The sequence below is a fragment of the Coccinella septempunctata genome, chromosome 3 (assembly GCF_907165205.1).
Source record: "Coccinella septempunctata chromosome 3, icCocSept1.1, whole genome shotgun sequence".
NCBI classification, from domain to species: domain Eukaryota; kingdom Metazoa; phylum Arthropoda; class Insecta; order Coleoptera; family Coccinellidae; genus Coccinella; species Coccinella septempunctata.
This window is the reverse complement of record NC_058191.1, coordinates 42927186-42949152: the sequence shown is the minus strand read 5'-3', so window position 1 is coordinate 42949152 and position 21967 is coordinate 42927186. Positions and strand designations below refer to the sequence as shown.

At 39.0% G+C, this 21967-nt stretch overlaps 2 protein-coding genes across 8 annotated transcripts in view; one reads left to right on the top strand and one right to left on the bottom strand.

Moving 5' to 3' along the window:
• Positions 1-21967, bottom strand: part of LOC123310517 — a 111237-nt gene that overhangs the window by 61696 nt on the left and 27574 nt on the right. For 4 of the 6 annotated variants that reach the window (XM_044894017.1, XM_044894016.1, XR_006537368.1 and 1 more), the window contains exon 4: positions 4012-4105. The exons of 1 other annotated variant lie outside the window; for it this stretch is intronic. In XM_044894017.1, the coding sequence (XP_044749952.1) occupies positions 4012-4105 (94 nt within the window). Of the gene's footprint in view, positions 1-4011; positions 4106-4399; positions 4652-21967 lie in introns of those variants that run through there. One more of the 6 variants, XR_006537366.1, reaches the window with a different exon arrangement.
• LOC123310515 (visual system homeobox 2-like) overlaps positions 1-21967 on the top strand; it is a 78952-nt gene that overhangs the window by 45433 nt on the left and 11552 nt on the right. The window contains exons 3-4 of one of the 2 annotated variants that reach the window (XM_044894015.1): positions 650-731; positions 1168-1291. In XM_044894015.1, coding sequence (XP_044749950.1) covers positions 650-731; positions 1168-1291 — 206 coding nt within the window. Of the gene's footprint in view, positions 1-649; positions 732-1164; positions 1292-21967 lie in introns of both variants that reach the window. The other variant, XM_044894014.1, reaches the window with a different exon arrangement.

Here is a 21967-nt window from a genome sequence, read left to right as displayed (position 1 = left end):
CTAAAATGACGAAGTTGAAAATATTTCCGATAATATACATGGAGTAAATGAATAGCTGCGAAAAAATTAAGGCGCGATTCCTTGTCAAATAGTATGGGTTCTTCATATGATCTTTTTTTGAGCAGCCCTTGCTCAGCTACATCTCCATAAAGATGGCATCTGATAAAAAGCTATTTTATTTTCTTCTGCTATTCGTTTCGATTCAGTTTATTTGAACCTATTGGAGATTCTTCTCCAATATGACTATATGACTCTGAATCCTTGAATGTCAAAACACTGATACATGTTCATTTTTAGATACATTGATTTCCATTTTTTTAATGATTTTCCATTATTCCACTCGAATATCATCAGCCCAAATGTTTTATATACTAAAGCGCTGAGATAGCACGAAATTGTTCATTATTCCTTAGACTTAGAGCCTACAACCTGTTCTTCAACTCATAAAACAAAAACCTTCATGGCGAATACTTTGAATTTCCACCGCTTATTTACACAGAAACTAGAATTATCAGCTATGTTATTATAGCAATTCTTGCATTAATACTATTACACATTCATTCAAGTTTCATAAGTCCGTTCTTATGCTTCGAGATAGCTGAATGAGCTTCATGAAAATAAAACAATTAATTCCCAGATTTTTTTTCAGGTCAGTTAGATAGTTCCAAAGAATTCACGATAGGAGATGGTTTAGGTTTAAATAAAAAGAAGAAGAAGAAGCGGCGTCATAGGTGAGTATTTATTCTTTTTCCAATTTTCAAACCGTCAATAATAAAGAAAAAGAATCAATAAAAATCAACCCGTTGTTCAAGCAAATAAAATGCTTCAAAACAAGCTCCCAAATAGTTTTAAATCACAATCATTCAGTGAAAAAATATGGTATCCAAAAGTAACTGAACCATTATTATTGAGGTATCGCAAGTTAAATGAAAATATGTTCTATAGAATAATCGGAGATTTAAATTGTTCTATCTAAGTATTATTTTACCCTGTGGATATAAATTATCATCGCCGTTATTTGTTCAGTGACCTGATGCAATGAAAGCAAAGGCGAATCATTTTTAATCATTTAAATTCTATCCTCATTTCAACCGATCAAAGTCGTGAAATAGATATTAGACCATCATCTTGTTGCTTTCTTGACTACCCTTAGTCGCTTTGTGGCAGGACGATCTTCACCAGCTACCAGTTGGAGGAACTGGAGAAGGCGTTCAAAGATGCACATTATCCAGATGTCTACGCCAGGGAAATGTTGAGCCTGAAGACGGATTTGCCGGAAGATAGGATACAGGTAGGATTCTTCCTTATATTATATGCCGGTTCGAATTCGAACTTTGAAAAAAATGTTATTCGTCATCTGCATATACAGAGTGAGCAAAAATCACGGCAAAATAATTGACGACCCTATCTTTTTGGTAAGTTTTCGAGGGTCAACTTTCAACACGTGTATCTCCCAGAAGAATCTTCGCAGATCCAAATGTGGAACGTATTCTGAGAGAGCAACTCTTTTAGTGACAAATCTGGAGAATTCATCGAGCTTGGTGCAAATGTTCGATCTTGACCAATTTTTAACTGAACCCAGCTTTTTCGGGAATTTTCAAAGTTCAGATTTCCAGTTGTTTATCTCACACTAAAAGTAACCGTAGATGGAAATGTGATACATATTCTGAAGGAGCAACTGTTCTTGTAATAAATCTGAGAATTTCATCCATCTCGGAGCAACCGTTCGGTCTTGACGAATTTTTAACTGAACCCATCTTTTTCAGGATTTTTCGAAGGTCAGTTTTCGAGTTATATTTTTAAACATTTTTCTTCCACACTTCAAATTAATCTCAGTTTCAAATTGCCAAATATAAATATTTATCAGCATATTAATTACATCATAACCTCACACCTTCAACTTTGTTGTACACCCTTGGATAACATGGGATGAGAGAGAAGGACATGCAGAAGAAGAACAAGATGGGAAAATTGCTGTAACTTCATCTTAAATTTTTTTTTCATTCCCTTACACCAAAAACTCGTCACTCATACAAATGGTTGTATCCCAGTCGTCACCCATTGCAAAAAATGGTGATTTTTTCCCCGGTCGACCCTCGTCGTCGGTAGTTATGGCAGCCGCTGTAGGCTCCTGCAGCGAAGGGATGCGAGTACTCCTTAGTTGGGGTGCAAAAACAAAACACGGAACTGGCGATATTGTAAGCGCGGCCCACTAATTAAACCGGTCGTTTCATCGCGCGCGGGTTCCATCCAGAAGTATAGAGAGACGCCGGAGACGACGGTGAATAGTGCGACGGTCTGGCAATCGGGTGCGCCACCGTACGCGTCACGCGATTGGTCCGGACGGGACGCCTACCAATGGCTGCCGATCTGTCGGTATGAATGAACGAAACACAGTGGCGGCTCGTCGAATCGCGGAATATCATATTGGGGAAATTCGTCAATAGGGAATACTCCTGACGAAAATGATGTATTTTTTATGAAATATCTTTGATACGTCACATTTCGAAATAACCATTTCAACCGTTTAAAAATTATTTTAAGCACTTAAAAATGAAAAATAAAAATTGGTATTTAAAAAAAGCGTTTCGTTTCTATTGCACAAGTTGGCAACATCGCCTGAAATATGGCTTGATAATAAAGGACAACAAATACATTATCTTGATGAGATAGACAAAGACGGCTGTCTATGAAGTCTGCGACGAAAGAGGAAGGTCGTAAAATTTTATGGGATTTTTATGGCCGGTGGCAGTTGAAGCTCGCTAGTAATTAGGCGCCTGTAAATCAACAGCTGTTATTTTATAAATAAGCTGATTGGACACTGTTTGGTAGACGCTGTTGCCAAATTGTAAACTTGAAACCAAGCGATTTAAATTTTAAAACCCCATATTTGAAAGATGAGTTTGAATAGTTTCCGCGGTGAATTTGAAGAAAATCATGAATGAAACTCATAATTATTCAGTTTGAACTTGCATATGCAGTGATAACCCAAATTGAGGAGAATTCCCCATAATGAAGTAAAAAAAAAATGTATACGCACAAGTTGAAATCAACTTTTCACGGTTGCAGGAAGAATTTTTATTTATTGGTTGAATATCCGATCGTTTTGTGGCTATAGAGAATATTGACGCACGGAGACGCATAAAATATTCAAAATGGCTGTGTTACAACCCCTAGAATCTCGACAAAATTTCATGAAATTTCAATATCTACGGGACTGTAGAATGTTACTCCGGTATCGGAAAAATGGAACAAAACGTAAACATATGGCTGGACAATGAATGGTTCAGCGCATCCGCGTATATCTGATTAGTTGCATCAGATCAAGTCACTTGAGAAATTCGCATCGCGCGATTTAGGGTGATAACAATGTAGAAAATTGAGACAGTTTATTGAAAGGGTTCATGTTGACAAAGTGATACTTTTCACGGAAAGATTTTCATTTCAACGATTAGGTATGATGACATTAGCAGCATTAGCACACCAACCGATTATGGTATGTCTTAAGTAAAAATCGTTGAATTTTTCGAACCAAATCGCAGATATAGAATCTAGAAATGTATAGTCCATTAAAGAATTATTGACATCTCGGGTGGCTATGGTAATATCGAATTTAAGTTGGTGATAGCCAAATTTTTGATTTTGCATGTGTTGCGGAATTAATCTATGAATGGAATTACAAAAATTTTTTGAGATCTTTTGTGACCAAATATTAGGCTGATTTTTTCTGATACATGTAGAAATAAAAAATTTTGGTAATTTACGCCTTTTCATTCTCTTCAACCACTCGAGAATAATACGAATACTTCTTATTGTTAGATCGAAATACATTGAATTTCTCTTGGGGAACTTTTGCACGAGAGTAAATTTATGCAGGGACATGAACCACTCGATTTTTTCAAAAGCCAACCTAGACTAACTCTTCAATTTCGCTCTCCAATCGAAATCAAGTCCTCGCTTTGAATCTCCCTTTGTGTATAATAAAAATTCTAATGGAAAGCTTAGTCATACCTGCTGACACGAGGCAGTAAAAGTTGCCCAATTCGTATATGGATTGTTGATACTCATCATCATCGCTATATAGATTACAACAATTCCATGAAACCTGGAACAAAATCTACGATATAACGCTGTATTTTTAGTCGGATTGGAATTGATCGCTCTCTGTTATTCGAATAGACTAAAATGAATTCTGATGAAAAATGTAGACGCACTTCCTCAAAATGAAATACATACTCTCCAACTTCAATTCATATAATATATAAGAAATATAGATATTGAAACAGGTAAAAGAAAGAATGGACTATTAAAATAATGTTTTTGAAGTAGTAGGTAGGAAATCCGGATACAATACGAAAGGATAACAGATGATAGAAAAAAGTACTTTCATAAGCAGTACCTATTGAACAATAGACCTCAATGTTGTCTCCACTATCCATGCTGATATTAATGGACAACTTATCCTTCCGATTGAATGTAAATGACGCCACTGGTAACAGATATTCAATCGCCATACACTCAGTTAATTTCAACTTTAAATACATAACTTGATAATAAGTTCGTTAATTCCGGTTGTATAGAAAATATTGCAAACATTTGGCAGCAGATGTGGTCACGATCGGTCTTATCTGAATACTGACGGTCTGCCGGTATAATAAACATGTTTTCCTTCTCAAGACTGCCACAACTGATTAATTCTTCCAGTAGAAATGAGACGAGGTACACGCTTTTCACGTTTCTCAACTTCAGGATAGTCTGCTACAACCTACAACTCAGCATGTTTTTCGATCATACATACCTCAGATATTCAATTAAGATCTCTCGTTTTCGTGCACGATATAGGTAAACCTAGTATTCGCTAAAATGTTGGGACACTTTTTATAACAGAGGGTTTCTCAAAAGACTTCATTTTATACGTGGTGACTCTTCGGCGAATTTTTCATTGCATTTTGTGCTAACACAATAATATGGTAGCTATTTTATTGCTGCAGTCTTTACCCCTTTAGTTGAGTGAGGTTATTATTACCAAGAGAATATAGAAAAAAGGTTCAATAGAAGATAATACTTGGTCCTCTTTGGTATGTCCACACGCCACGTCACACAAGCGCGCATTGGCGTAACTATCATATAATCAGGCAGTGCAATTTAAATAATAACAACGTTTTGTTGTAGTTATTCTTTTTAAGTTTACCTATTACTATTGTCTATTGATGCGCCATTGCTAACAGACCCAGTTCTGTATTGAACTTGACTTTGCCACCTGCTACGTCATCACCTTTCCAATAGGCTTCGAACTGAATTGTAACTTCTTTCTATGCCTACTCTTGATTATCACAAAGTGGTAGTCTTATTTAACCATAAGTGACATTGACTCTTCAGTAAACAGAACGACTGCTGAGCCATTTGGCTCCGATTGTCCGATTTTTGACAAAAAATATTGGTATTGACATGAAATTCCTTATCTTGTTTTGAAATTTTCAAGAATTTGGCGACCTATGCTTTCAGCGGACACCAAAGAGAAAAATCGATATACCTAAACAAAAAGGAAAAGAAAACGAATTGAGACATCGAACGCCGAAATAACCAATTACACGTCTACGTGGTTCCCCACCACCGCTACTATACCGTAGCTCATTAAAAGTGATCCAGGTCTGCCGGAGCCATCCGGGGTCCTCCGTTCCCGGCTCCGGTTACGTCATTAGTCGCGTTAAACAACAGAAATGTCAGAACAAAACTTCCGCAACTCCGTGCCCGAGCCATCAGCGCGCTCTATTATCAGCTACATAATTACTTCGTTAAGGGAATTGTTGCCAACTATGCGCCCCGGCTGACGAGCCATCTTTAAAGGTTTCATTTAATTAGAGCCCCCCACCGCCGTCTTCATCGTAAAATGCTGCTCATAGACCTTTCGTTCACTCTCAAACTGCTGATGATCCATAAATTCGCGGTTATATTATTTCGGGACGTCTTTCCCCTCTCAGTATCGTCTTTACTAGTATACTGTCTTTCTTCATCTATTTCTTGTTTTTTTTCGAATAAAGGAGATTATACAAGAAAATTTGAAGAATACTTTCTTTTTCAAAATTGTCAAATTCGTCCCAAAGTCAACATTGAACCTAGCTTAATCTGTCAAGTCGAAATTGCGACAGGTGACATAGGAAACACCCAATATGAACGACGAACATTACTCGAAGTAGCTTTAGTTTCACCGATCATCATACTAAAACTTACTTTTCTCTCTATTGCTTGTTAGTAAATATTAGAATCGGAGCCAAATGGATCAGCATATGTTCTGTTTACTGAAGAGTCAATGTCACTTATGGTAAAATAAGATTACCACTTCGTGATAATCAATAATCAAGAGTAGGTTTAGATTAGTATAGAAAGAAGTAACAATTCAGTTCCAAGCAGATTGGAAGAGTGATGACGTAGAAAGTGGCAGTCAAGTTCAATTGACAGAGCTGGGTTCGTTAGTAGTGGCGTATCCATAGAGTCCATATAGTAATAGGTAAAGTTAAACAGAAGATAATTTAAAATAACTTCAACTTTTGTGCCGAAACATTGTTATTATTTGAATGTTTCTGCCTGATTATATGATAGTTACGCCAATGCGCGCACGAAACGCAATAAAAACTTCGCCGGGGAATGAGCATACAAGGTTTCGCTGGTTAATCAACAAATTTCTTGAGTGAAGACAAGATTTAGTATGTCAATAAAACGTCGAAACAAGATTTTTATAAATTTTCCTAATTTTTCTCAAGAGAAGGCAAGGAGTTTGTTATTTTATGTTATCGACACCTACCAATTGCAATGCGAACTGTTTCATCGTTAAAATCAGAAGATTTGTTTTCAATGCATTGATCGACTGACTTGGTGAGGAGAAGAGCTGAACTGAAACCTTGAATGGCGGGTGCCATATATTCCTGTAATCAAAATTGACCAAGAAACTATCCATTCCAACGTCAGAAAATGTACAGGGTGGACAAAATTCGTTGTCAACTGAGAGGGTCTCAAGAACTATGTATAGTAGCTTGAAGAAAACGGATGATACATTTCCGAGCTTTTTTTCAAAGAAAGAGAGAATGGTGAAAATTGTAGCCTCATAAGATTCTTCGTTTTCGAGTTATTAGCAAAAAATGAGATGTCGACTATTTCGACAAGTTCTCATAACTTTTTTGTCTTTGAAGTTACAGATCTGAGATGTGAACCTTTCACAGGCACTTTTTTACGTAGAATCCATTGACGGGCTCAGATTTTTTTTTCATTTCGAATCATTAAAAGAACTTTGGCTTCTTTAAATGCAAACTTTCATTGAATTTGTTATTTTTGATTCGGAAGAACATCTTTCGTGAGTAGATTCTATGTGTAAAAGTGCCTAAGAAGGTTCAAATTTCAGATCTATAACTTAAAAGACAAAAAAATTATGAGAACATTTTGAAATCGTCATTTTTTGCTTATAACTCAAAAACAAAGAACCGTTGAACGGTTTTCTCCATTCTTTGTTTCTCTGGAAAAGAGCTCGAAATGTCATCCATTTTCTTCTAGATCTTATAGTTCTCGAGATTCCCCAGTAGACAACGAATTTTGGCCAGCCCGTACAGCATATTCAAAGAAAGAATTGCCAAACCTTCAAAACGTCATATATCGATCGACCTGCAAATCAGGAGGACCAAATCGAATAATTAAATCGAAACATCAAAACGATATTATATTTTACCGAGGCTACTACGATCGTGATTCCTCAATATCTCCAGATCGAACGTAATCCATCAATCAGGGGAAGAAAACGTGACTTTGTCCGCTCTTCGGGTTAATTAATTTCGAAGGGAAGTGCTAATGAAAAATTGATCCGTCTGCGGGGGTATTCGCACCCCAACTTACTACATTCCCACTAACGCGATGCGCGAGTTTGGCGTTTGGAACATTAGATATCGATTAGAGGCATATCAGACTTTGTAAGTTGAACATGTATGTATTATCTAAATCGAACCAGTATTTATTGGGCGAAGTGTTTCTACAACACGATGATAATGAGTGGGAAATTGTACATTTTCTTCCCCGTTTCCATCCTCCTAGTACTCCCCATTAATGCGAAAAAAAAACCTCGACGGAGTATCTGGGAAATTCGAGGAAACGACGTACCCGGAGGGCAGGAAGGGGCCGTCTCTTTTCCAACAACTGAAAGCGACTAACGACTCCTTCAATCCGGCCGTCGCGATGCTGTCAGTCGCCGTCGGCGTCGAAACGGGACGCTTCCGCGCCGAAACGGTCTCAGCGGGTTTTCTGCCCGGATAAAATTGTTTTCCTTCTAACGGATTATCCAATTATTAACCATACACACTCCGTTTCATTGTATTCGGTTTATTTCTCGCCCGCCTGTCAAAAACAGACGCTACGGCGTCGCGGCGGAATGGAAAAGCGTCGCTTTTGTCGCCCGTTGCGACGACGTCAGGAATGGATCAGTGGATTTCGGGACAGAGAGTTTTCCCATTTTATCCTAGAGGACGAAGAATTTGAAAGTATTCAAAAATGTTCCTTCATTCATTGCTGAATCTCGTTACCGAGAATAAATTTACTAAAAGACCATCGGTGCGATGAAACCTATAATTTTTTAGGGATACTTGCGACTGTGTGTCCTCCAGTGAATGAAGAGACCCAACCGTGACCTACAGATCCTTCCACACTCCGGGCATGGATAGTCACCAACCAGATCTGGCTGCCGCTGTATTCTTCTGGAGTCTCCATTATAACTGTGGACCATAGACCTCCACTGTGACCTGTCTAACGCTAGTAGTTCCCAGTTATGATTGGCATTAACTGATTTTAGGGACTAATGCGGTGCCTTAAACCGCTTATACTGGCCTCCTGGTTTTCGGGCTCCCTCTATGAATTCGCCATACAGAGCTATTTTGGGGAGTCTTGTGTCTTGCATCCTCAGAATGTGGCCGCTCCATCTGAGCCGGGCCCTCGTTTCTTGAGTCTCGATTGGTGCACAACTCGCGCGTTGCAAGACTTCTGCATTTGAAACTTTGTGGAACCATCTGATGTGCATTATCTGTCTTGAATGACGTTGTAGCGTTTGTTCAAGCTGTTTAATATGTCGCCTGTAGGGCGTCCAGCTTTCGCTTCCGTAAAGAAGCGTTGGGAGGACCACTGTTTTGTAAACAGCTGTCTTGGTCTTCAGATTGAGGTCGTGATTTTGAAACACTCTGACCTCTAGCGTCCAGAATGCTCGTGATGCCGAATTGATACGGTTGTGTATTTCCGAGTCCAGGTTAGCCCTAGTATTTATGAAGGTTTCCAAGTATTTGAACTGCTCGACCTGTTTTGGGTTTTAGAATTTCATCCTTCAGGCTGATAACTTTTTGAAGGCTTCCTGGTGACTTACTAGGATTTTGGTTTAGTCGACATTGAGTCTAATGCCTAAAGCTTCGTATATATGTTTATGGTGTCATTGGTGTCCTACATTATCATTAGATTCTCTGAGCTGCTAGCGATTAGTGCGCAGTCGTCTTTCGTCTACAATTAAATGTAGAAAAAAACTGAATAACATGATTTTTCACTAATATGAGTCATTTAACGACGACACATGTTTCGCTATCACAGTGATCTTCAGGTGGGCGAAGGTAAACTCAATAATTTGGTACCGAACGAAAAGATAAAGCAATTAACGTCACTTCTGTTGGAATATACATTTTCAAATTCAAATTCAGTCTGATTAAAATCTAATTGAAGAATAATCACTTCATATTAATATTGTTAAAAAAAAATTTGAGTTCGTGAAATTTAGCATTTGCTCCGCGATTGCACTTATGCCCTTTTTGTCGAGAGTCAGAATTAATTTCGTACTTGTTCACATTTTTTATTTTATTATCCTCACTATGCTTTCGCATGTAGGATTTTCTACGAATATACATTTAAGTATCCACAGCTTTTCTCTTTCTACGTGCGCTTTCTATCTGACTGTCATGAGATGATGCGGAATTGAAAGGACGAAACATTAGGAAATATGCAATTTTTGGAAAATCCTTTTTCAACGATGCAAATGAGGGAGAAATAGGCATTCGACTCTTCTACCCGCGCTTTCTACCCGATCTTTCTGAAATTGAAGATTTAACATGCTTAGTAAAAATTTCACACTTTACTGCGTCATAAACGCCGTATAAATCGGCCTGTCCTGACCTGCCGACGACGCGTCGTGGCCGAGTAAACGTAGGACATTTTTCCGCAACAGCAAATATAGCAACCAGGATTGATCTGTCAACGGCAATTTATTTCCACGGGTAGAACCCAGCGTGAAGTCCCGCCCGCACTTATGGGAAAATTGTTAATTTATTGGGCATTTTTCGTCGTTGCGGCGTAGCGTTCACACACGCTGAATCGGGAAATATTACTATACGTTCGGCTTTCTGCCGATGGAAATGGATTTACCGGCTACGTCGGCCGCGTTTCCGATCGGAAAATGATGAAATTGAGGAAACGCCAGGACCGCCCGTCAACGCCAAATTTGATTTGACGGCACAAAGATAATGCGCGCGTTTTCGCTAAATTAACGTTCGACCCCGCGGGCGTTTTATCCTGGGACTAGGGAAAATTGGGAAGAAACGCAGCTACTTACATTGATACGCAGACAGCGCGATTCGAATACATAATAACAACGTTTTGACACGAAAGTTGGAGTTATTTTAAATTATCTTCTTTATAACTTTGCCTATTACTATTATCTATCGATACGCCACTGCTAACGGACCCAGTTCTGTCAATTGGACTTGACTTTGCCACCTTCTACGTCATCACTCTTCCAATACGCTTTGAACACAATTGCAACTTCTTTCTACGCCTACTCTTGATTATCACAAAGTGGTAGTCTTATTTGATCATAAGTGACTCGATTCTTCAGTAAACAAAACGTATCCTCAGCCATTTGGCTCCGATTCCGACTCAGAAGATTCACTAACAAGCAATAAAGAGAAATGTAAGTTTTCGTACAAATATAAAATGATAAGTGAAACTGAAGCGAATTCGACTATGCGAGTCGAATCTGCGAAAGCAGCCAGTGAAAGGAAAAAATGCATTCACAAATGTAAGATAGTGGTAGTATTAGTGGCAATACTGACAGAAAGGGAGTCTGTTGTTCTTTCGAAATTCAGGTAGACACAAATACCGAAACCGAAAATAATAAATAAGACAAAATTGTACCATGGTTTCATAAACATACAAAAAGTGTGTGTCTGAAAGTAAAAATTGCAAAACTAGATTCCAATGGGAGTTTCCACAAAATTATAATTAATTATTTTCATTTGCCTAGTAAAAAATGTGGTAGGTATTTCAAGATATTTAAAGATTTCTCGTTTTCTTGACAAGAAATCTTGATATTGACAAAAAGTTCCTTGTCTTGTCTTGAAATTCTGAAATTACTGCTCGTCTTGAAATCAAGACAAGATTTAGAAATTTTCAAGTACCTACTTAGCGACCTCTACTGACAATGATATTGTTCCCATCAATGACCCATCACTACCATAGTGATGGATCTTCCCAAGAAATAATACTTAAGAAAGGGATCAATCAAATGGTCTGCATGAACCTACCATAAAAGTTGTAACGTGATCGAAGGGAATTTATGCCAGTTTCCTGAGTTTCCCGACTACAGTCATCTCTCTATTCCCGTCTGATGGCTTATTTTACAGGAAAAAACCCGACTCTGGTCTGGCCGGGTTAGCATTAGCATTTACTACTGCCAGTGGCACGATTCAAAGTTATGTCCCCCTGTAAAATTAACAACTAGAAACGTGGAGGTTACGACTTCATCTAGAATAACTCGGATAATTCAATTTTGAATTTCCGAATATAAAGAGAGAGAAAAGTGTTATTCGGTCCATGGTTCGTCTAACTATAAAATGCGGTGTTTATCTTCTTCAGCATAAAATATTCCACGATGTTTGAGCTTCTATATTCCAGCCCGTCTCAAGACTACCACGTTTCAGGATTTTATTGTGCTTGAAATGTTCCTGTTTTCGTTATTTTATTTGAGTCAATTTGTTATAATGAGAATTACTTCCACTTTTTCAGAAGCATTCTCCTAATCACGAAAATCGTTATCAGCGTGGATCATTCAAACGCTACCTCAGATATACGTACGCTCGAATCGGAGTGCAAAAAATCCAGCTCGATTTTTTTTCGCTTTGGAAAGTTAGCAGGAAGTGGTCTGGAAATACACAATGACCATTGTGAAAGTTGCCTCTCGATGTAGCGGAGATGGGAAGTGCATCTTGGTCAATCCACTAACTAAATTGCCATTCGGAGGATCTTGATGAAATTGATCCTATATAGCTTGTCCTGTGTACAATAGGGATCCTGCATCAATGTACGGACAATTTTCTAATTGAAATAGAAATATGGGTGGACTTTCTCGTTATGAAAAATCTTCGGATCACTCGAGTTCGACAGAAAACTAGTGAAACTATTGGGTTGCAACAAAGAACAACCCATTTTGCCTCATCATCTCTATATTCAGAGTGAGAAATGTGTGTTACGCACAAAATTCATATCTTCGGTTTACTATTTTGTAGGAAAATGCTCGAACAAGTCCTTGTCGTCCGCTTTTGAGGCTGTTCCTATGGAACTACTGAAGCATTTCGTAGTAATTTGATACAAAAATTGACAACGATCTTCCCATCAGCTCATCAATTCAATCGACCAGTTCTGGAGCTAGAAAAAGGGAGGCTTTAGATTTCGACTCTCCGGTATACAGTGAAAGTATCCTAGATGCACCAGACGGGAAAAACATTTCATACGCCTAATCCTCGCGCGGTAATGATACCGCAAAGTAATTGGGCGTTGTTTGGCCACGCGTCCCGACGCTTCGTTAGTCAATCCCGCAGCTTTCCTCATGCGTGTTTTAACGCGTTTTACACTGTTTCAAACATGCCGGCACGTGTCCGAGAGAGGCGCGGTCGCGTGGCGCGTATGTGCTACAAACGTATAATATACGCGCGCGCGAACGCCGAGTAACAACTGGATGTGCGTCCCGCTGCGTCTTTTTGTCGCGATTATGAATTATTATATGCGTTTAGGCCGAATCTGCAGTGCTCATTTGATTAGGCGGCGGCCCCGGGGGCAGATTTCCTACGTTCGGCGCTAATTTGGAGCAGATTAGACGCGACAGGGAGGATCGGATTCATGGGAATCACGTTTGTTGGATTGTTCGTCGATTTTCGAGCCGCAATGATATCCGATCTTGTTCCCACAAATAGCTTCCTCTAGGGATTGACGCTCGACACTAAAAAAACACTTTAGACGTGTTTTCCGATTTCCCAAAACCGTCGTTTTTTATATAATTTTGTGTTTCTTTGGATTTGGATGAGAAACAGTAATTTTCATTCATTATTCAAAAGCTTCATCCTTGAACAGGACCAGGACCGTTGAATCGATACACCAGAATAACATTTCCCTTCATATCCTACAATCGAATGATAGGCGCCAAACTTCTTCTTTCTTGACAACCAGAGAAGATTTTTTCACATGCGCGTGACATCGGACTGGGCATTCTCAATTGAAAACGACTATACTCCATTCAAATTTATTTTAGCAGTCGGTTGGCCATGAAATAATTTTCTCAAGTTTTTGTAACTAGAACGGAGTGAGGTTGGCACTCATGAAGTGTCGTTAATGTCATAACGCCGTTGCCACAACTAATATCAACTTTTATTAAGAAAATGCCGAAAGTGATTGAAAAAAGGGACAGGGTTTCAGGAAGTGCTATTTAGAATTCAAGTCCGCTCATTCAAATAGTTATATCCTGATATTCTAAAATCCACAATACGTCAGACGGTAGCGAACTTATTCAATGTAAGAGAATTTATATAATGTTTCATCTGAATCTTAACGACTCATATTTGAGCTGACAATATATAATGTTTCAACAATCAGAAAGATTCTGAATGAAGAGGATGACGAAGAATTTCCTCCTATTGGGAGACCCAAAAAAATGGTGGCATTTGAGAATTTTATGTTTGAGTTAATTAATGCGAAAAGTTTACTACAGGATTTTCGATGAATATCATCGTAGAATAAGTTCCCGAAAATTGATTTTTCTATTTTTCATTTGACTTGTCTTAAGGTACCAATAAATTCCTAATTATTATTATTATATCAATGTATCAAGATGAACAGCCACAAATACGCGCCAGTTGTCCTGTTAATTGTTTATTCATGTGAAATTTTTGTTCAAAGGTGAAGTTCATCTTGACTTGAAACTTCCTTTAATTCCTTTTACTTCCATTGATGCAAGATGATTTTTGTTGAAAAATTTCACAGTCTTGTACTCATCTGTTAATTCCTTCGAGAGATACCCATTCCCAACCACTGCATCATATGCATTTCATCTACGAGTAATATATTTGAAATCTACAACTGATGTAAAACGTATTCTTTAGCCGAAGAAGATAAGCAACATTAACTCTTCTCAAGCTTGTGCATATTATGATATTATACTGATCTCTTGTATTTTCCATGCAAATAACTGGATTTGGTATGCCTTCAATCAGTTTGTATAAACTTCAATTATGTTCGTCACATATTTTCCGAAGAGATTCGACATTGTGATAAAATACGTAATAACAGAAACTTTTACGTAGAACGGGCAACCTAGCGTTGATTTAAAACCCAAAAATGTTTTGACAAGCTTCATAACAACCCCATATTTTCGTACTATACAGAGAGAAATGTGCCAAATTTCCATGGCCAACCGAGTGCTAAAATAAAAGTGAATGGAGTATAGTAACATGTCAATTTAATACTACCGACAAAGCCATCAACTTCACGGAAAACCCCGGTAGAGTACGAAGCGAAAAACCGTCATCCACGTCCGCAGATTCCTCGGCTCATGAGCAATTAGAGCGGTCTCAAACTGGATATATGTGGAGTAATGACAAAGCGGGAGTGTCTGAATGTTATCTTTCACGAGGGAAAAATGAAAAGCCAGCGCTGAAAAGGACATCAAAGGACGCGGACGAATTAAGGAGGAAATTTCTGTGTCGCGCGAGAAGACCACGCGATTCCGGTCTCTGTGTTTCGATTGACGATCCGAAAAAGCGCTTTGTGAAATTCAATTTTTCATTTTCATCCCGGGAATTTTCGGTTTAACATATTACGGTTGATTGTCGTATAATTGCCGAGTGATGAAGAGGCAGCTATGTTCGGAATGGGGTCTCTTTCTATTCGTTGATCGTTCTATACGAGGATGTATTGGTATCTAGTTAGCCTAGACCACTTCCATGCATAAAAAAATATTGCTTCACCAACGAACAATAAATAACTCATTAGAAGTGTCAGTGTGAAGTTTGAGGTCGAAAAAGTTAACCAGAGTTACGCAATAAATGAAAATAAAGTATATGTCCACCGAAATTGTGAATATCGAAAAATTGGAGTATTGAGCCATCATCAAGTACCTGTATTTAAAAGGGTTAAGAGGTGAGCACGAAGATGTGCTTAATACCCTTGGTCATCAATGTCCTTCGTATGCGACCGTGAAAAATTGGACTGCAAGCTTCAAAAGAGATAAATTTTATTCCATTGAAGATGATGACCGATCGCGAAGGCCAGTTACTGTGTCAATCTCCGAAAATATCGATGCAGTTCATGACAAGATTTTATCAGACCGTCGAATTGGGCCTAAAGGGATATCTGAAGCTCTGAATATTTCATACGAATGCGTACATCATATATTTCACTTCAATTTGGACATGAGAAAAATTGCTGCAAGATGGATGCTCAAATGTTTGAATGTTGACCAAAAGCGTGCAAGGGTAGAAGCATCGCTTTCGATCTATGCTCGATTTTGAAACGATCTAGACTTCTTAAACCAAATTGTTACTATGGATGAGACTTGGGTACATTTCTAAGATCCAGAAACAAAGCAACAATGGATGCAATGGCGACACTCTGGTTCTCCAAGACCTAAGAAGTTTCATGTCCAAAAATCTGCTGGAAAAGTTCTTGCTTCAGTTTTTTGGGATTGCCATGGAGTAATCATAATTGATGTTTTGGATAAGGGTAGAACAATAACCGGAGATTACTATTTGACATTACTGACCACTCTACGGGAAAAAATTAAAGAGAAAAGACGCGGAAAGCTATCCAAAGGTGTTTTGTCTTTGCAGGACAATGCCCCTGCACACATATCTCATGTTGCCATGCAAAAAATTCGTGATTTAGGGTTTGAATTACCAGAACACCCTTCTCATTCACCACAGTTGGCTCCATCCGAATATCATCTCTTTCCTCAGATGAAAAAATGCTTAAAAGGTCGTAAATTTTCTTCCAACGAGAAGTTCATAAAAGCTGTAAAGGTCTGGTTTGCAGAGCAAGAAGAAAGATTTTTTTGAAGGTCTTTGCGCTGCGAAACGTCTATTTCATATTATAGGTATTGGAAAATCGTAAAGTGAACAAATTATATCAATCTCTAATCTCGAATTTCACAGAGATGTTGGTCGAAGGTGTATAAACTCAAAAAAAAAAAAACGTGTCCGATAACAGCGGTTCATTCAAATCCCAATTTACACAAGATTCGATCTCGTACACATCAGAGACTATGTGCAGCATGTATTCAACACAAGAAGAGCCTTCTCTATTCAGTGCCTCATATCCAGATATTAGAACCAGCCCCAGGAATAGAACGGGCGAATTATCTAGGGGGAGAGACATACCAAAGGGTCTACAGGGCGATATAATTGACTAATCCCCGGATATTTTCCGAAACAACTAGCACTCGACCACAATCGACCGACCGATCGTCGGTAGACCGGTGGTGCGTATCGCGGCCAATCTTCAGCTGGTCAGCTGCGACCGAATGCCATCGGGATCTCGGTCCGCGGTCCGGGAAGGGTTATTGGAATAGCTTTCCCGTAATCTTCTGCGGCGCGGGCAATCATCGCTCCGAACCTAACGTACTCGCTAATCTCCCGGAACGAGTTGACAAATTGGTCTTCGGGAGAGGCTGGAGAGGTCCTTCCTTGTCTTCCCCGATTCCGTCCGGACTAATCCCACTACCGATTGCCGGAAAATTGGTCGGTGCCGTTTCGATCCGATTATAGGATCGATTCTCGTATGAACGATTCCACATACAAATATTTCAATGGATAATAACCTCAGAAAAGTTACACAACTCTTACCTCGGTAAAAATCGACTCGGAATTTGAGGACCTCGATAAAATGCTAGTGGGGGCTTGGAGGTAGAGAAAATATTCCAGCGCCATCTATAGCAGGCCAGGAGAACCCTTTCAATATGAAGTTAAGTGGATGGACACCATAAAAATTGCTTTTCACATCATGAAATACGAAAAATTCTTAGTCTACTATAGAACCAAACAAAATTTCAATGTCAAAATATTTTATTACTCAACATATTCTTCTCTTAATTGGATACATTTATTACACCGAACCTGCAACGTCCCTAGACCTTTAAAAAAAAATGTTTCTTCTTTCTCTGCAAACCAGATCTCCACAGCTTTTATTACCTCCTCGTTGGAAGAAAAAGTACGACCTTTTAAACTTTTTTTCAGTGGAGGAAAGAGATTATAGGCTGTTGGAGCCAAATCTGGTGAATAAGGGGGGTGTTCTAGTAATTCAAACCCTAAATCACGAATTTTTTGCATGGGAACATGAAATTTTTATGCAGGGGCGTTGTCCTGCAAAAACAAATCACCATTGGATAGTTTTCCGCGTCTTTTCTCTTTAATTTTTTCCCGTAGAGTGGTCAATAATGTCGAATAGTAATCTCCGGTTATCCTTATCCAAAAAATCAATCATGATTACCCCATGGCAATCCCAAAAAACTGAAGCAAGAACTTTTCCAGCAGATTTTTGGACACAAAACTTCTTAGGTCTTGGACAACCAAAGTTTCGCCATTCCATCGATTGTTGCTTTGTTTCTGGATCATAGAAATGTACCCAAGTCTCATCCATAGCAACAATTCGGTGTAAGAAGTCTACATCGTTTTCAAATCGAGCTCAGATCGAATGCGATGCTTCTACCCTTGTACGCTTCTGGTCAACATTCAAACATTTGGGGATCCATTTTGCAGCAATTTTTCTCATGTCCAAATTGACGTGAACTATATGATGAACTCGTTAGTATGAAATATTCACTGCCTCAGATATCCGTTTTAGCCCAATTCGACGGTCTGATAAAATCATATCATGAACTGCATCGATATTTTCGGGGACTGACACAGAAACTGGCCTTCCCAATCGGTCATCATCTTTAATGAAAAATTTACCTCTTTTGAAGCTTGCAGTCCAATTTTTCACGGTCGCATATGAAGGACATTGATCATCAAGGGTATAAAACATATCTTCGTAAATCTGCTTACCTCTGAACCCTTTTAAATACAGGTACTTACTTGATGATGGCTGGATACTCCCATTTTTCGATTTTCACAATTTCGGTGGACATCTTCTTTCTGTCAATTTATTGCGTAACTCTGGTTTACTTTTTTGACCTCAAACATCACACTGACACTTCTAATGATATCAATACATCCTCGTATAACCATTGGGATCATAACCCCAAAGGAAAATCGAATATTCGAAGAAAACAATCTCAAACACTTCGAAATTGATCATCTGACAACTTTGAATTACTCTCTCTGAGGTTTCCGATGATGACCATTCTTCGTCAGGTCGTCTCTTTACAGCGTCGAGTCATCAGATCGGGACACTCGACGCTCCGGCGAAACGTTTCAACATGACGGGGCATTTGCCTATTTGGCGAATTCCTGAAACGTGGATTATCGGATCCAGGTGATAATAAGCGGAGCGAAAGCATAATGGCGGGTCTATTGCGGATCCGGAAGACCTCTGTAATACATCACGGGCATAGCAATTACCTATTAGGCCAGGAATTAGTCAATTAACGGATGCCAGAACGCTCGTGGGAGAGATACGGGAACAGCTAAGGGATAAGGACCGGAGAATGACGTACTATCCATACGGACTCGGTGTCAGGTCAGTCATTCATCTGTCGTTTGTCACAGCCTCTTTTCTTCGAATCTATAACAGATAACTGAAGGAATTACACTTGGTCCATATCCTTTGGACTAGTCAGTGTGCGTTAAGAACTTAAGAAACGATGTGAAGGGGAAGAATGGGGAAGGGAATACACCACTCTAAATATCACAGCAAATACCATAAAATGATACATAGACAGATGTAAAGATGTAAAAACCTGGAAAGAATCTATCAAAGATGTGACAGAGTGATCCATTCTAATATAGTCAAGCAGCTACTAAAGCGTTGATCTCTCTTAGTCATCGACTCAAGGCAGAATAATGCCTTGGACGAAAAAGTAGTTGGAGGAACGAGGAGATAATAGCCTTTTTGAAGCCCTCCCAGATTTCATTGAAGCCCTGCAGCAAGCTGTAGTCATAGACATAGAGACATGGACTGAGCAATGCCAGCATGAAATTGGCTATTTATTAGAAAGAGAGAAAAGCTTCTCTTTTTTGTTCACATAGAGGTGAGTGTAGACCAATCAAAATTATAGAAAAAGACAACTGCATTCCCGACGTGTTTTTCTCTCTGTCACTTTTTTTGACCGTATTTCATGCATAGATAGAAAGGGATGGCACAGTCCATGTCTCTATGTCTATGGCTGTAGTGATTAGGACATCTCTGATGGGAGGCACAATAGACCTATAAAGGTCTAATTGAACTCTAGCCCCCTTTTTGAACTATAACTATATGGACTACCTATAACAAGAAGAAACTCTACATAACCCGAACATTATAGGTTGTTCTTTGGCTCAGAAAGAAGTATATCCACTCGCGTATCTACTAATTGAACAACTTTGACGGACAATTATATCCATTTCGACCCACAGATAATGCGGGATAATCTTAATCATATATGCAAACGACATTTCGATGTCAGCCTCCTAAACACAACAGCTTCTTATTATGTCAATCGTAAATAGACGTCTCATGTTTATCTCTTCGCGTCCGTGGTCGAGTACGAAAACACCGAGAGATATACAAGAGAAAGCGACCATTCATCCCGTCGTGTTGGTACCAATTGAATTAAAAAGCCCTCATTACGGCGTCCCGAGCCAATCATTCTCAATCAGACCCCTCGGCCACCTTCATCACCAATATACGCTTATAATAATATCAATCAAAATAACGAAACGAACCGACCACTCCTCGTTCTGTTGGAAAACAACTGCGCGTTCGAAAAAAAAAAGAGGATCACAGCCTCGATCCATTCACATCGAAACTGACTAAATTACTAAGCAGAAACGCCAGAGAGAGCACAGAACAAACGGAACAACGAGACTATCGAACGTGAAACGCGATGACTCGGTGCTTTTTCGATTGTGCTGTCAGTCGTATCAATCGTTAGGACGAATATTCTGTGAACGAGCATAGAAATTTACGCCTTACGTGCGGCCTCTCGTCCAATTAGCAGAAAACGTCTTTTATTATTTCAAGCATCGCCTGTGATAACATAATAATTGTATAATTTTATTTGCCTCTTTTCAATGGGGTACGGCCGGAAACGTATGACACCTGTCTTACGAGGAAGTGGCTCGTCATAGGAACTAATAAATCTACACCATTTTCACCGGTCTTCGGATCGCATGAAGGGTGTTGATTGTTCTGTGAATTGTGTCGGTTTTCTCCTCATTCGTTTCTCCGTTATCTGTGACTTTCCGCTCTTTTTCGCTTCTGATCTAGGTCATTCCTTCCCAACGTTCTTAACGGGTTATTTTATCGATCATTTTGAAAAATGAAAGTGTTCTTCATAGTTGTTCGTATAATGCGTCGTTCTTGAGTAATTCGATATTCGAAAAATTGGATACTTTGGCTTAATGCAACTCTGTTTTAGATCCACAGATGTGTCACAGATTTAGCTTGATATTCTGAAGGTAATTTTGTTTTCCAGGACAGGCACAGGTCATCATGAAAACTTAAAATAGCTATATCTTTTTATCAGGGCCTTTTGACCTCAAAAATCTACTGTTGAAATATTTGTACGAGTCAAAGTCTCACCCTATATGATGAAAATATTGCTCTACTTTTTTCTGTTCAAAATATTCAACCATGAATTCGCAAGTCATTTCACGGCAACCTCCCTGGATCATCTCCAATTTCTGGAAAAAATGTTGGGAACTTTCTTAAAACGCCATTTTCCGAACTGGACACGATCCATATAGATGTAGCGTCGTCGGGTCTGCCATAACCGAAAATTACTTGTTTTCCCCCGGCCCGCCCCTAAATTACAGTTATATGGGGAAAAAACGATATCTATATTCGTTGTTCCCGTTGAAATAGAGGCCCGGGAAAACTCCATAAATCAGATTAAATTTCCCGGGGAAATTCCCGTCAGCGTCGGACCCGATCTAAGATTAGTTTTGGCCGGCTCCAGTCTCCGCCATTATGCTCCATCATCGTTCACTTACCGGAGAGTTTATGATGTTTCTTTTCCGAGCGATTTGATCGGGGGAAACTTAATCGGAAGTATCCATTCCGGGAGATCCGGAATTAAGTTAGTCGATTCCGTTTTCGGTTAAATTCTCCCGTTTCTATCCTGTATACATGCCAGAGCGTTGCCTCTGAGTGATTTCCTCACATATAGGTATACTAAGAGATGTAGAAATTGTCGATACACTCAGTATCGGTGTATCGGTATTATGTTTGTCTTTCCATAACTCTAGAAACACATTTTGATGGGCAATTCACTATAGTGTTAGCTGTAGAGAATTTATTCCTATATACAGGGTGAATCCTCGACTCGTATAAATATTTTAACAGTAGATTCTTAAGGTCAAATGAATCACTTTTTCAATTTACCATTTATTCCGATTCCACCCTGATAAATATATAAATCCCAGCTTGATCGGGGAATCAACGCTTGATTGACGAATAGACGTCAATTTATTTTCATTCGACAATTCAGTCATGATCATTC